The 13,937-nt window shown below is 54.5% G+C and overlaps 8 protein-coding genes across 8 annotated transcripts in view; 5 read left to right on the top strand and 3 right to left on the bottom strand.

Annotated features, from left to right (window-relative positions):
* The first annotated feature begins 1,257 nt into the window (after positions 1-1,257).
* CC84DRAFT_185863 (uncharacterized protein) lies at positions 1,258-3,763 on the top strand. Its single transcript, XM_018185512.1, has 3 exons — positions 1,258-1,726; positions 1,776-2,899; positions 2,945-3,763. The coding sequence occupies exons 1-3, from the start codon at positions 1,560-1,562 to the stop codon at positions 3,586-3,588; spliced, it is 1,935 nt and encodes a 644-aa protein (XP_018031672.1). The 5' UTR covers positions 1,258-1,559; the 3' UTR covers positions 3,589-3,763.
* CC84DRAFT_185832 (uncharacterized protein) lies at positions 3,740-4,417 on the top strand. Its single transcript, XM_018185510.1, has one exon. It carries the CDS (start codon positions 3,938-3,940, stop codon positions 4,298-4,300), a length of 363 nt encoding a protein of 120 aa, XP_018031671.1. The 5' UTR covers positions 3,740-3,937; the 3' UTR covers positions 4,301-4,417.
* A 1,237-nt stretch (positions 4,418-5,654) lies between these two features.
* On the top strand, positions 5,655-6,191 carry CC84DRAFT_1220828 (uncharacterized protein; the record flags this gene model as incomplete). Its single annotated transcript, XM_018183205.1, has 1 exon — positions 5,655-6,191. The coding sequence occupies one exon, from the start codon at positions 5,655-5,657 to the stop codon at positions 6,189-6,191; it is 537 nt and encodes a 178-aa protein (XP_018031670.1).
* Positions 6,192-6,222: 31 nt separating this feature from the next.
* Positions 6,223-8,230, bottom strand: CC84DRAFT_1167553 (putative mannitol 1-phosphate dehydrogenase). The gene is made up of 2 exons (XM_018179200.1): positions 7,952-8,230; positions 6,223-7,882 (listed from the first exon to the last, which is right to left on the bottom strand). Exon 2 carries the CDS (start codon positions 7,875-7,877, stop codon positions 6,693-6,695), a length of 1,185 nt encoding a protein of 394 aa, XP_018031669.1. The 5' UTR covers positions 7,878-7,882; positions 7,952-8,230; the 3' UTR covers positions 6,223-6,692.
* Positions 8,231-8,742: 512 nt separating this feature from the next.
* CC84DRAFT_185844 (DUF580-domain-containing protein) lies at positions 8,743-10,915 on the bottom strand. Its single transcript, XM_018185511.1, has 6 exons — positions 10,556-10,915; positions 10,348-10,503; positions 10,231-10,291; positions 9,782-10,178; positions 9,369-9,731; positions 8,743-9,316 (listed from the first exon to the last, which is right to left on the bottom strand). The coding sequence occupies exons 1-6, from the start codon at positions 10,799-10,801 to the stop codon at positions 8,962-8,964; spliced, it is 1,578 nt and encodes a 525-aa protein (XP_018031668.1). The 5' UTR covers positions 10,802-10,915; the 3' UTR covers positions 8,743-8,961.
* CC84DRAFT_185826 (uncharacterized protein) lies at positions 10,916-11,612 on the bottom strand. The gene has a single exon (XM_018185509.1). The coding sequence runs from the start codon at positions 11,459-11,461 to the stop codon at positions 11,030-11,032; it is 432 nt and encodes a 143-aa protein (XP_018031667.1). The 5' UTR covers positions 11,462-11,612; the 3' UTR covers positions 10,916-11,029.
* Positions 11,271-12,833, top strand: CC84DRAFT_1167549 (S-adenosyl-L-methionine-dependent methyltransferase). Its single transcript, XM_018179199.1, has one exon. The coding sequence runs from the start codon at positions 11,765-11,767 to the stop codon at positions 12,644-12,646; it is 882 nt and encodes a 293-aa protein (XP_018031666.1). The 5' UTR covers positions 11,271-11,764; the 3' UTR covers positions 12,647-12,833.
* A 153-nt stretch (positions 12,834-12,986) lies between these two features.
* Positions 12,987-13,937, top strand: part of CC84DRAFT_1179404 (uncharacterized protein) — a gene marked incomplete at both ends in the record, with an annotated part of 1,101 nt that continues 150 nt past the window's right edge. Inside the window, 2 exons of the mRNA XM_018180415.1 lie at positions 12,987-13,348; positions 13,588-13,696. Coding sequence (XP_018031665.1) covers positions 12,987-13,348; positions 13,588-13,696 — 471 coding nt within the window. The remainder of the gene's footprint in view (positions 13,349-13,587; positions 13,697-13,937) is intronic.

The raw sequence follows: 13,937 nt of genomic DNA, 5'->3' as shown, positions 1-13,937 counted from the left end.
TCTTTTTCCAGCTCGCTGTCTTCCGTTGCTTCCTCTTGTCATCTCGCCATGCTGATACATAGCAAATCTGAGGTCATCTACATATATGCAATGGGCGCACCTACCAACGTGCGGCAAGCTGAGTCAGTGGCAAAACGGTGGATAGGATCTTCGTTTCTCCTCACGATTATTGTGCATCAGAGCCTCAATGAGAAGAAATGTGGAATCAGCATCCCACGGCCATGGAGTATGGGCGCAAACGTGTTGGGATATGGAGAAGGCTCCAATCATTGACGCCGCTGGACTCGCGCGCGTGTGCGTCCCGGGAGCGCGGAGCCTTGATCGCAGGGAAGGCATGCCGACGCTACGTAGGGTCTGCCGCTGGCAGACATACAAAGGTGGAATTGTTCCAACTTTCGAGGAACAGTTCGCGAGCAGCTCATGCACAGTCGGCCAAAGATGGGAGGTTCATGTGTTGGATGGGATCGCCGCGTCATCCCACATAGAAAGAGCAACCCCTACGCGCTTTTCTGCACAGCGGGACGCTGTTAGCCGACGACCAACACCCACACCTACACCTACGCTGTTGGCCTCTTAAGCCCCGCTCTCCGCGCTCCCTCCTCGTTCTGCCTCTACAACGTTTGTTCTCTCTCGCTCACGCTTCTTTGCGATGTGAAGCGCGCCTCTCGAGCCGCGGCTAGATGCACGATTGCTATTGGTCCATTAGACCCCGAGATCCGGGCGGCAGACCCGCGTAATCCCAAATCGCAACATGCCCGCATTTTCGCTCAAGCCCCAGGATGGATCGGAGACATGATGGAGCTCCTCGGGGACCGCTAGTCGCCCTTTCACCGGTCCGTAGCAGCCTTGCACACGCCTGTGTGTGTGCGTGTCACGACTCACCTCTGTGAGTGCCATCGCAGGACGCGCCGCCTGGCCCATCTGTACCACTCTCGGACCATAATCGCGCGACATCGGTCGCGTCTATGTACGATGCGGCTGCACATCAGTCCGAGTGATCAGCCAGCCCCGGACGGGAGCGGGGATTAACGGCGTACCTACCGGCGAGCCTGCTCTGTCGGTGCGCGGCGCAGATGACGATAAACAAAACAGGGCTTTCTCCTGCAGCATCTGACCGTTTCTGCCCACGCCAGGTTGCACGCCCGTAAGGCTGTGTGTGTGTGCTCTCCATCGGACGCTGCCGCCCATCGTTGCCCAAGCACGTCAGTTGCAAGCAATCGTTGTCTCACGACTTCCGACCACCCCATGTTATAGCCCCCGCTAGGGCCATCGACTATATATCGGCGGCCGATTGTTCATCTGCCGGCTGCCCTATGTATACAAAGTGACATCGGCGTTGCTGTACGCTAAGCTGCTTTTCGGGCGGAACCATACTGCCGAATCCTCGGGTAGCAGGAGTGCCATCCAAGATCCTGTTTATCGTATGCGCTTTTCTGACACTGCATGGAACCTTTCAGACTGCTTAGTGTCTTTGTGTCCTAGCTGGTAGGCCTACGCGTCTTTGATGCTCGGTGGCCATTCATCACGCGTTGTCCTCACAAATCTGACTCCGTCTTGGCATGATCGGACTTCCCCACCAGTCCGCGGCGGGCGATTCCACGCCTTCCCACTCCATCATCACCATGGAGGCAAGAGAGGGAAGGATAGGGAACGCGTTCGCCTGTGAACGCTGTCGAAAACACAAGGTTCGATGCGTGCCGTCCGAAGCTGCAGGCATCTGCCAAAGGTTTGTATCACCGGTGCTTCTCATATACTTCCGGATTAACACGTGCTAGATGTCAAAAGGCTCGCGTCGACTGTATCGAACATGTTGCTCGACGGAGACCAGCAAAACCAAGGGCGGTGGTACAACAAACAAACAAAGTGGCTGAGATGGAAAAGAGAATTGAGAAGCTACACGCCATCGTCACGTCCACCACAGCACCAAGCGTGGCGAGTTCTACGCCCTCATCTACCTTACCACCTGTAGCAACCATCCCATCCCAGTCCGTAGAGCTTTCGCGACGCACCTCAACGCCAGCACCTATCATCCCATCTGCCACCCCCTTGCCAATCGTCAAAACACCAATCCTCCCGAACCCTGGCTCCACGCCCGAATCAGCACTGTCATTCTGGGAGTCTATGAACGACGCTGTGACCGGCCTCGGACGTCTGGATCCTGTTATTCGGTCCATCAGCATCATCCATATGCAGTCATTATTGGAGACGTACCGGTCGATGACCGAGTTTTTCCCGTTTGTGCTGCTGCCTAGGGAATGCTTCTGTGGCGACTTGATCCAGCAAAGGCCAATCTTCCTATTTGCGGTGCTTACTGCGGCGTCATTTGACTCGTCTCAACTACAAGTCTCACTAAGCAGAGAGTTCCGTAAGGTAGTCATGGTCAAGATCATGAATGGAGAAAAGAGTCTTGATCTCTTGCAAGGTCTTCTTGTATTCATAGCATGGCACCATCACTACATGGACGTAAATGCTGCTTCGGTGCACTTGCTTCTCCAGATATGCGTTGGTATCGCGGGCGAACTTGGCCTCGACAACATCTCATCTCATTCACGAAGTCCGGTGCAAAAAGATGATGTATGGCACAGAGAGGCGAAGAGAGCCTACTTGGGATGCTACTATCTCGCATCCAGCCTCAGCCTGCTGGAATCTGGCAGAACACGAAGCATGTCACATTCAAGTACCTTGCAAATGTTTGCAAGAGACATCGCCGACGCCTGGGAGCACCGATCTGATGCCATTGTGCCGATCCTTGTCGATATGTGCCAGTTCATGGAGGATGTTGAAGATACTTTCGGCGATCATTCGGAGCCTGCGCTTGTCACCAAGGCCCAGTTAAAGCGCCTGAGTGAGAAGTGGGATCATATGCAGTCTGCGACCAAAGCTCAGGCGAACGACTACCGTGAGTGTATTCTTCCTATTTGTGTACCACGCTAACATGGCACAGGTACGCTGCGATGGATCCAGCTAGTAGCCCGAACACACCTCTACAAAGCCACGGCCTCTCTCGATATATACGACCGAGACAGCATACCGTGGGTATCTGGATTCCAACTGTCGCAACGTATTACATGTCTACGGTGCGTCGAACAATTCCTGGACTACAGCCTCCAGCTTTCCAGTACCGAGTATGAGCGGTTATCGATTACGGACTGGCTTGCACTGGTAGCTGGCTTGACCACGCTGGCCAAACTCGCTCTCCATACCTCGCCAATGCCAGGATGGGATCCCGTAGAGCTGCAGATCTCAAAGAGTTTCGAGTACTTTCGCGACCAACTATCAGCACAGATGCCACGACTACACGAGTCGCAAGATCTTGGCGAGGATCTTTTTGAGCGATTCCGACGAATTACAGCAATCATGAAAATGGCAGTCAAGGCCGCACCGGGAAGAAGCAGCCCAAACGGGTCTACTTTCGAGCTGGCCACTGGCTCTGGAAGAACAGTTTCTCTTCTGCAAGAATTGCCTCCGCTGAAGCCTAATGGTGTATCGAATGGCTCTGATCCACTCCCTGTACCCTGGAAAGTCAGCCCGCAATTCGACATAAGCAGTCAGGAATTTCTTTGGAAATTTCTCACCGGCTCCATTTGAGCAATACGGAGACTACCACCAATCGTAAATCCAATATTTCCCTTCCTCGAATATTCATACCCATTCCGAATACCATAGCTCCACGTGTTTCGGCTCGCGAAAAGTAGTCCCCGAGGACAGTGCCCAAATGCAGCGTGGGTAAAGACGCATACCACAATCAAGCTCATCGAAAATCGACGGCAGACGCCACGACAACAATTCGTCGCTCGCTTGACCAAGATTTGGTGCATCACAAGGACAGAACTCGAAAGGCACAATGTCTTAGCCCGGAATACCTATTCCGGCTGGTCTCGCTCAATTTGAAAAAGCATGCAGTGCCGATTTGGCTCGTTCCGTGTGCACTTGAACCATGATGTTTCTTGCTGCACGCTTGCAGTCCTACATCCCGTCTCTCTACGTATCCTTGTCTGCTGTTTCCTTTTCTGTCAAGTCACGAATTATGTTGCATTTTATACCCTCTTCTTCCTTCGAAGTCGTTGTATTGGCTAGTTTTGTTTCTGTAATCTTTACCTACAATCAAGCGTTCTTAGTGTGTCATACCACCCCGCAAGCCTCGGAGCTGCTAAAATACGATTGCTCCTTTTCTTTGTTCCGCGAATGGTCTCCTGCGAGCCTGTCGATCGCGAATCTACCAACGCCACAATACAACTTTTCCGGTGTCTTGTACACCAATACGAAGCTGACCTGCTGTCTCGCGACCTTCACCATGTGACCGTGCACAGCCCCCCTGCAATTGAAAGCTGAATTGCCACCCAACATATATTTCGACGCCGTAGCCTGCTCCTCCAACAGCATCGCAAAAAGTCAGCGGAGTCCGAATAGATCCCGCCGGAACAAAGAGAGCAATCTGACAACAGAATCTCCAACCTGGTCGCACTGCACCACGGTAGATTGTCCACCCGCTCTGCTCGCTCACTTGCTGACCTCGAAGATCACATCGATCACCGTCACAACAGCAGTGACTCCCGCGCCCAGCACACCTCACCTCGGGAGCTATGGGTTGTTTCAACAGCAAGCCATCCTCGACTGACCCCGACGACCGCAGCAGATACTACCCCGGCGTAGTCGCTGGGGACTCTGGCGGAGGAACAAGCCACGCTACGGCGGGTGGCGGACACGGTCATCATACCTACGCTGGGGATGGAGGAGGTGGATTTGGAGGGGATGGCGGCGGCGGTGGAGGAGGGGGCTGATATCCGGGCTGCACGTGAGGTGCCCATTGGCCAAGTGGGTAGTGTTGAATGGATGTTCAGTTATATCTGAGTCTGTATCTGTATCTGCAGTACATGTGCCTTGCGACGGAACGGCGTGGCTAACCCAGCCTCAATGCACGCCTACCCGCGATACATGGCATCCACAGAAACCGGTGAAGCAGCCATATCTTCCATCGTGTTCCTGTGACATCATCAAAAGTCTGCCTACGCAACGTCATGTTTCTCGTATCTATCTGCCTTGCTCTCTGCCTACAAGTTGGCGGCCCTTACCTCCGCTAGCGCGAAAAGAGGTCAAATTTCCGGCCCCCATCTAGCTCAGTGCGTTGACCGAGGCATTTTGCGGAGCCTCACTTTCTCACGCTGCGCCGTTATTTGTAGGCAGCATCTTGCGAGTCACGGTTTGCGAGGGGGTCGCTTGCAGTTGTCGCTTGCGGGATGGCTTGTGTGGGGCGGTACGAGGTCGAAGGCTGGGGAAGGTGCACAGCCACAGAGACGGAAGGCGCACGCGGAAGGTGAGGTCGGCAGGCTACTCGACTGCGGTGAGGTGATAGAGGTAGTGTGGAATGCGATTTGTATCACACTAGTGTAGTAGTAGGCACAGCCGTAGTGGGAGGCATAGTCGCAGGTGAAGCATTGACTCCTTCCACTGCTGGCACGGCACTTCACGCGTGGTATGTGAAGGGCCGAGTCTTCTCCACTCTGTACGAGCTTCAACCGCATATATTTTCTTCTCTACCTACCTACCCACCTCGTCTGTCTTACCTCCCATCCACACACAACACCCACCGCACCAGACCATCCTCTCACCAACCCAACCCAGCCTCAAACTCCCACTGATACCTGATTCTCACAATGGGCTGTCTCCACATCCCCTCCTCGTTCCGCAAATACAAACCCAAGCCCATGTCCCGCAATCCGTATCCAAAACCCACCGCTTCTCCCCCAAAGGCCACCAAGGCCACCTCCAGCCCTCCCACGAAATCAAAGTCCTCGGGCGGCACGTCCGGAACAAACACGGCACCCCAACCCGCGCCAGACACAACAACCCAAGCCGCCCTAAACACGTACACCTTCGACCTCCCCAGCGCGGACAAACCGCCCGTGTCGGGGACTTGCCAGCCATCTTCTGACCCCGTCTTCGCCACGGTCCCCAACTTTTCCACCCCTTCCAATGCGCAGCCGTCGTTCAGCTACTACAACTCCCACTCTTCTTCGCATGGACACTCGTATGGGCACGGGCATACGACAACCAGCGGCGGGTACAAATCATCTCATTCGTACTCCGGCGGCGGCGGCGATAGTGGAGGGGGTGGGTCCTATGGCGGGGGAGACAGCGGCGGCGGCGGTGGCGGCGGCGGTGACAGCGGCGGAGGGGGTGGTGGGTGCTAGATGAATAAATGGAAACAGAGACGCGTCAGCATAGTGGGAGGAGTTAGGAGCAAGTGAGAAGAGAAAGAGCGTGAGGTGAGACGTTGATATGATAGGACGCATGCCAAGCAATTGATTACTTCTGGTGTTCTTTTTTCCTGCGGTGACTGTGTTGGAAGGGTGAGGGAGGTCTAATGAGACAGGACAGGTCTGACGGTGTCTTGTTCTTTGGAGAGAAGAGCGTGGGCATTTGATAGCGTTTGATACATCATCAGAGTCCGTAGCCATGGAGCACAGCATCAACCACCACCGCCGACAGAAGAGCCTTTTTGTAATAGTTCATTGATCATATCTCATTTTATTCGTAAGTGGACATGGCAGAGACACCGTCTGTCAAAGATCCGGCCCGGCTTTTCACAGTGTATTACATATCTAGCCGCCGTACTCTTGAAAGGGTTTGTTTTCGAAAGTAATTAGCTGCTCCCCTTGAGGCTACGCGCAATCACCTCACAAGCGGGGCCTTCATGCGCCCTGCACCTTTTTCACGACCGCCACCACGCGCTCGTACAGCGGGTGGTCCTTCTCGAGGCCGGTGATGTGCGCTGCAGCATCCTCGGCCGACTTCTCCTTGAGGATCTTGGCAAGCTCGACGGACTCTTCGTCGCCCTCGACGTTCTGGAAGCGGAAGGCCTGCTCGGCGGCGCCAAGCAGAGCGTCGACTGGGAGGCCCATCTCGGCGAGCTGGGCCGCGGGGCCAATGAAGCGCTCCTTGCGGGAGAGCTTGCGGAGCGGGGCACGGCCAACACGCTCGACGTTGTCCTTGAGGGTAGGGTTGGAGATACGCGAGATGATGGTCTCGACGTACTTATCCTGCTCGTCCTGAGAGATACCGTGCTTCTTGACGATGAGCGCGGCGGTCTCCTTGACGGCTGCGCGAACCGTGTCGTGGAGCTTCTGGTCGGCAAGGACCTCGTGGATGTAGGGGATCTTGGCCTGGTGGCCGTAGTAGGCGGCAGTTGCGTGGGAGGTGTTGACCGTGAAGAGCTTGCGCTCAATGTACGGCTCCAGGTCGTCAACGTAGTGAATGCCCTCGATGGCCGGCTTGTTGCCGCCGTTCTCGAAGGGCTTCTGCTCAACGCACCACTCGTAGAACTTCTCAATCTTGACGTTCAGGCCGGCACCCTCGTCCTGCTGGGGCACAATTCGGTCAATAGCCGAGTTGGCGTAGCGGGCACGCTTCTCAATGCCGTTTAGCGTCTCTGCGTTGAGCTTGTCCTTGATGTAGGTCTCGATGTGGCCCTTCCATGCGGTTGTGGCGTTGATCATGTTCTCGCAGGCAATGACGGCGAGCGGGGGGAGGTCTGACGAGCGGGCCTCGATGGCCTTGGCCACAGGCTCTGCAACGAATTTGAGGATGTTGGGACCGACGGCGCAGGTGACGACCTCGGCGGTTGCGATCTCGTTGACGACCTCGGGCATGTTGTACTTGGAGTTGATGGCGCGGTAGTTGTCAATGGTGAAAGACCGCTGGCCGTCGGCGCCAATCTCGGTGACAGTGTAAGATTTTGCCTCGTTCAGGGAATTGATGATGGCGTCCATGACATCGACAAAGACGACCTCGTACCCAGAGTTGTGGAGGAACTCGGCGACGAAGCCACGGCCGATGTTGCCGCCGCCGAAGTGAACTGCCTTCTTGGTAGGAGCCATTGTGTCTGTCCTGTGTCAGCCAACCGCGGCGTGGTTGATGTCAGACGCCTCAGGCATCCCGGGGTCAGACGAACCTTGCGGTGTTGAGAGAGTTGTTGATGAGGTGGAGTCTGGTCGGCGAAGGTCAATTGAGGATAAGGAAGGTAGAGAAATAAGAGGGGAAAGGAGGCTTTATAGGTCCGACGCGGGTGAGGGCTTGGTGTGGAGGAACAGGCGTTGGCGGGGTATTTGCAGCGGGCAGGAGCGAGGCGCGGCGGGGCAGGACTGGGGTGAAGGTGCGGGCAGGGCATCTCCGTCACTTACCTTACGAGCGGGTGTTCCTGGGAAGAGAGGGGCGGTGTGCTCTGGGGTGCAGTAAGGCAGATCAGAGAGGAATGGCCAATGTTGGGGGCACGATGGTGAGCTGTCGACAACAAAAGGTGAGGCCCGCGCTAAAGCGGTGACGTTGCAGTGCGGCAGCAGGGGTGCGATTGGACGCCGCTTCCTGGTGTAATCAGAGAGGCAGTCGCAGTGCGTGTGACTCGAGCAAAAGCAATAGTATTGCGACTTGGTGCGAGGTCTGGCGTGGGAGCACGGCGCGCTACGGAAACGCTACAGCTTTTGTACTCGGTTTGGATTTGGCAATGATACAAACACAGCCCCTCCATAGCATCCCCCACCACCCGTTGCTTTTGATTAATCGCTCATGCCTGCAGCCCAACCACGCCCGCTACTCGGCCGTGAATGCACCCACACGGCCGCGCGCGCCGCTCAGGCGAGAATGGTACCATCTACTTCTCCCAATGCCATGGAGTCGCGGGAGTCCATGTACTGCGACGTCATTTGGAACTTAGCTCCCCAATGGTTTCCGCAGCCGTAGACTAGACCCCACCAAACGCACCGGACTGGCCAGCTAAGGCGTGCTAGGAGGGGGCATCCTCGCTCAATGCCTGCTGAAAACTCCCTGTCGCGTCTAGATCGCAACACGCTCGGAGTCTAGGTTCCGATTTGTGAGATGCCATCCGATTGTTGTTTCTGCCATGATCTCCGTGTTTCTGCCCAGTCTCTTGTCGCTGAAGAAACTTCATCGCCCCCACCGTCTCCTCTACGCGTGAATCGCCTGCTGGACATGCGGGTACACCGCAACCATCTGGTGGTACAGGTCTGGGTGGTCGCGCATCAGCACCTCCGGATCCCAAGCCATTGCGACGAAGATGGTGTCCAGCCCGCTGCTCAGCGGCGTGGTGAAGATTTGACAGATTTGCAGGCCGATGACGAATGCGAACGCGACCACGACCGGCGTATACGAGCCCGTGCTGTTGTAGGCTGGCGACGTGAACAGCAGATATAGATACGCGAGCAGCGCACACGAATACGCGACGAACATGGCTCCCATGCTCAGGACCGGTCCGATGAGGCATTCGTTGACGAGCGCGTCGATACCACGGTCTTTGATCATCCTTGGTCACGTTAGTACAAAATACGCGGAAGTGAGAGGAAGTAGATACTTACTTCCAGGTGTCCTTTGCTGCTGCGACATACGACTTGCCGTACAGAGCAATGTAAGAGAACGCGTAGCGGTTCAAGAACTGCACAGCCCAGTCCAAAAGACCGATCAAGCACTGCAGGCAGCAGAAGATGACCGTTCCGACGATATTTCCGTCTTGCGATGCGCTGCTCTGTGCAGCCGAACAGATCTGCCTTAGCATCTGAATTATGGCCACAATAAGACTTCCGAGGCTGATGCTGCCGAAGCTGTACGTAAGGGATCGCTTGAGCGCACCGCGGGTGGCTCCCTTGGGGAAATGGTTCTTGTTGAAATACCACGAGCCGTATACGCCTGAGATCGTAACGTGGATGGTATTCTTGAGCCACCTATGTCGCTGTTAGCAGTGTCGTCTCTAAGATTCAGGGATGTGACTTACTCGGAGATCCAATACATCGCGAATGTGACAAAGACGAGCAGCCCGATCACTTTGGCTGAGCTACAGCCTCCAGCACCAGTGTTGCACGCCGGGTTCCGTCCTGGTTCGTATTTGACGTAAACGGCTGTCAACGTGACGGAATACCATGCTGCGAACGCGGCTGCGAGGATGCCTCCAATGAGAGAGACCATGTAGACGTGGCCAAACTTCTTAGATACATCGATGGTTGTTTTGAGCATCAGCACAGAGAATGGAATGCGCGGGATCCAGCTGATGAAGCAGAAGACGTAAAAGACGGAGAAGAGGAGAAACACAATGCCGCCGGACCAGTACTTGCGCGAGAGCATGTAGATGGCAGTCACGAAACCGAAGACAATGTTAAGTATGCCAGTAATCCCTATCTGATGTCAGCGTTATGCTCTCATATATGTCTTCCAGTTGCAGCATACAGATGAATTGCTTGGTGAATGCGCGCGCACACCACATGTAGGCATAGCTCAGAATCGAGGCCTGTACATCATGTCAGTATGAGCTCCGGAAGTAAAGCGCGCATCGGACAGACTCACCATAACCAGGACGAACGCGAACAAGATGATCGTGTTGCTGTCCAACCCGAACGTGTTCTTACTGCCGTAGATTCCGCCGTTGAAGTCTATCGTCTCCGAATAGCCATGAATTACAATACCCGAGACCGCCGTGTATCCTAGGAAGACTGCGATGAGCTGCACGTGTTAGCGACTCCTTAGAGTACAATCGAATGTTGCGCGCGCATACCAAAAGGCCAGCCCAAATATCGTTGAACTTCGGTTTCTCAACCTTGAACGCCTGGTCGAAAGTCGGCTTCTCTCCTCCCCACTGCTGTCCGTTCGGCGGTGGAGGTCCAGATGGCGGTCCATACTTCGCATTGTTGTCGTATTGCGGAGGCTGTTGCGGGTAGCCCGCCGGTTCTTGCATCTGATAGTAGTTGTTTTGCTGGGGCGCGCCATTGTAGTAGTCTGCGGCCTCTCCTCGTTGAGCCATGATTGCGGGCGAACACAGCGCAGCGCAGGGTCGAAACACTTGAAGGTCGAAACACTTGAAGGTCGAAAAGCAGTCGCAAGTCGTTTTCGAAGAAAGTTTCCCTTGCGGCGGTGACAAATGGGTGATGCGCGCCTCTAGTGGCTTTAATTAGTGGGCCCGATCTATACGTCACTGACACGATGCGCCCGGCGCAAGTGCTAGCCTTGCGGTTCGTTCTCCGCTTGTTGATCACCCGACTTCGTGCGACTTTGTGCGCATGTGATTCGTTTTCTTCCAAGGCTGCGAGGAGGACGCGGGTGCGAAGACCGATTGTTGATGCTGAGCAGATGGGCGACACATTCCAGATAAACAATCCACCCGAGGCGAGTGGAGCCGGTTGTGTGGCGCGTTCCTGATGCACTTGCTGTGGCGCGACGCTTTCCCCTTCAAACTTGCTGGGCGAGTGCAGCTCCTGGCTTGTACGGCACCACTTCCGTGCCGGAACCCGTCTTGAGCACCACGCATACTCTGCGCTGCCTGCGTAGTCGATGGAGCAGTGCACGGTAGGAGCAAGGAGCATCGTGTGGGTGATGGAGAAATACCAAATGGTGAGCATCGCATCGGCATTAGAGCACAACTCCCTGATTGGTGGGCTAAGACTCTTGCCTGCATTGAGCTCATGGAAGGTGCTATTCAACACTGCAAGCAACTCAACTTCCAATCGTCAGACGCTTGCTGTCATCAGTTCCACACGTACCCAATCGCCCGATGTATGATCTCGGACGTCACATACTGCGCAGCTTACCGCGACTGCACCCCTCTACAGCACACGTACGATACGTATGAGTCACTGAGTTACCTAGTTGCTGACCGTTGCTTCGTGCGCGCTGCGTTTTCAGGCATCCATCCTGAGATGTGAGTATATATATTCAATAGAAAGAATCGTACGTCGAAGTATATCAGGGTCTTCCCAAAGAGTTCACTATGTCGACCGCCCTTCACGCCACTATGAACGAGTCAATGCCGCTCTATGAACAAGCGGAGAGGTACGGTCTTCTACCTTTCCAGCATGAGCACCGAGTCAAACTCTTGCGTCAAATGAACATCCAGGACGGTGACAGAATACTGGAGATTGGATGCGGCCAAGGCGATTGCACTACCGCGCTTGCATTGCTCTACCCCAACTCGCACGTCACCGCCATCGACCCAGCACCATTGGACTATGGAGGGCCAGAAACTTTAGGTCAAGCGCAGGCGCGTATCAAGACCTATGATATCGGAAGTCGTATCGAGTTTGTTCAGGCTACGCCAACAGCACATCTGAAGAACGTGGAGAAGGGCGCATACGAAGTCGCGCTCATGTGTCATTCGCTCTGGTACTTCTCCAACAGAGCTGAGGTGATTTCCACAATGGAAGCGCTAAAAGGCAAGACAAAGAAGCTTTTGATAGCCGAATGGGCATTGAAGAGCCACAGCCGAGAAGGCGATGTTCACGTTCAGGTTGCTTTCACGAGGGCGACGTGTGAAGCGCATATCCCGGACACCACGGAGAATATTCGATCACCGCTATCGCCAAGTCAGATTAAGCAATGTGTAATAGACTCGGGGTGGGTATTGCACCACGATTTGACTATTCCTTCGAATCCTCAACTTGAAGACGCGAAGTGGGAACTCAATATGCTCCTCGGAGCAAAATTCGGTGACGAGTTTGCATTCATGAAAAGGGTCAAGGAGCACATTCAGGAAGAGCGGATTCACTTGGTGCTCGAGGGTATGCTCGAGAGCGTGAAGAGTAGTGTTGACGCAATCGGTGGAGAAGACCATATCAAGTGTATGGATGTGTGGATTGGTTCATTTGCACAGTAGTAGACGTGATGTGGCTTGTGGATACCGATTTGTGAGTATGGAGGACTCCTGCGGTATAAAGCTGTGGGAAAAGGAAGCTTGGTCATCACGGCTTCTATTTCTTGTAGTATTTCCCTCAGATATAGAGACATCATATCTCAACAACTCAAGACCTACTTTCAGCCCTCAGGAAGCTAGATCAACGCGACCAATTGAGTGACAGAAAGCCTGTTCCGTGTCCAGAGAACCACCTACCTTGCAGGCCGGAATCTGCTTCCAAGTGATCGTTCTGTGCGATCGAACCCTCCACAATCCCTTACACGCCCTTCAACATCATAGTACAGAAGATTCACCCAACAATATGGGCACGCTCGGCACCATCGCCGCCATTGTCATCATCGTAATCATCATCGCGATCGTCTTGTACACCACCCGAAAGTACGGCTGCTGCTGTGGCCTTGTCAAGTGGGGAAAATCCAACAAAAAGAAGGAGCTAGACATTGACCTGAAACATGGCAAACCCTCCATATCTCCGCCGACACAACAGCAGCCGCAATGTCAAAACCCAGCCTACCAACAGCCTCAGACGCAGCACGCATCGAACATTCAGTCTCAATGGAACCCAGGGGCTCATCCTGAACAAGGCCAACAGCCGTTTTCCCCACCATACTCTCCGCTTTCGTCACCGCGTAACTTGTATTCGAATGGCTACCCAGTGCCTCCGTAAGCACACACCAGAGATATGCCAGCGCTGTATCCAAAAAAGCATCAGCAACAACTTTACGCCGAGCTCCAACACCCTCCATCGTCCGACCTCACCAACCAACACCCTCACCCCCTTCGCAGCACCACACGTACCCTGTCCTGACACCTTACCCACAACAGCAGAGCGATGGGCAAGCGTAGCTGTACCGCAGCCCCTCTCCAAGGGAACAACCCTACGCTCCCTTACCACCGTTCAGGGCATTGACACCGAACCCACCTGCGACGAGGCCGAGGGCGAAAGGGAGTAAGAGTAAGCCGACGAGTGAAGCGGGGACGCCCGATTCCCCTGTCGCAGACTTTGCACCTGTAAGACCAGAGGCGAAGTCATCTAACGCAGCGACGTTGGATTCTCGGGTGCCAGAGTTCCTGATGAAGGGGAAAGAAAAGGATCGGAAGAAGGCAGCGATGTTGGATTCGGGAAGAACGGATATCACGTCATTGAAGGCGGAAACGAAGAAGAAGAAGAAGAAGAAGAAGAAGAAGAAGAAGAAGAAGAAGAAGAAGAAGAAGAAGAAGAAGAAGAAGAAGAAGAAGAAGAAGAAGAAGA

The sequence above is a fragment of the Paraphaeosphaeria sporulosa genome (assembly GCF_001642045.1).
Source record: "Paraphaeosphaeria sporulosa strain AP3s5-JAC2a unplaced genomic scaffold CC84scaffold_10, whole genome shotgun sequence".
Lineage (NCBI taxonomy): Eukaryota > Fungi > Ascomycota > Dothideomycetes > Pleosporales > Didymosphaeriaceae > Paraphaeosphaeria > Paraphaeosphaeria sporulosa.
Note: the sequence above shows the minus strand (reverse complement) of the source record. Positions and strands in the feature narration are given on the sequence as shown.

Coding starts and splice junctions, on each gene's coding strand:
- CC84DRAFT_1167549 (XM_018179199.1), top strand. CDS start 11,765: ATGTCGACCGCCCTTCACGCCACTATGAACGAGTCAATGCCGCTCTAT.
- CC84DRAFT_185826 (XM_018185509.1), bottom strand. CDS start 11,461: ATGAGCTCAATGCAGGCAAGAGTCTTAGCCCACCAATCAGGGAGTTGT.
- CC84DRAFT_1167553 (XM_018179200.1), bottom strand. CDS start 7,877: ATGGCTCCTACCAAGAAGGCAGTTCACTTCGGCGGCGGCAACATCGGC.
- CC84DRAFT_185863 (XM_018185512.1), top strand. CDS start 1,560: ATGATCGGACTTCCCCACCAGTCCGCGGCGGGCGATTCCACGCCTTCC. Junction 1,727..1,775: donor GCTGCAGGCATCTGCCAAAG/GTTTGTATCACC, acceptor AACACGTGCTAG/ATGTCAAAAGGCTCGCGTCG. Junction 2,900..2,944: donor AGCTCAGGCGAACGACTACC/GTGAGTGTATTC, acceptor AACATGGCACAG/GTACGCTGCGATGGATCCAG.
- CC84DRAFT_185844 (XM_018185511.1), bottom strand. CDS start 10,801: ATGGCTCAACGAGGAGAGGCCGCAGACTACTACAATGGCGCGCCCCAG. Junction 10,292..10,347: donor TCGCGTTCGTCCTGGTTATG/GTGAGTCTGTCC, acceptor CATGATGTACAG/GCCTCGATTCTGAGCTATGC. Junction 9,317..9,368: donor GCAGCAAAGGACACCTGGAA/GTAAGTATCTAC, acceptor AACGTGACCAAG/GATGATCAAAGACCGTGGTA.
- CC84DRAFT_185832 (XM_018185510.1), top strand. CDS start 3,938: ATGATGTTTCTTGCTGCACGCTTGCAGTCCTACATCCCGTCTCTCTAC.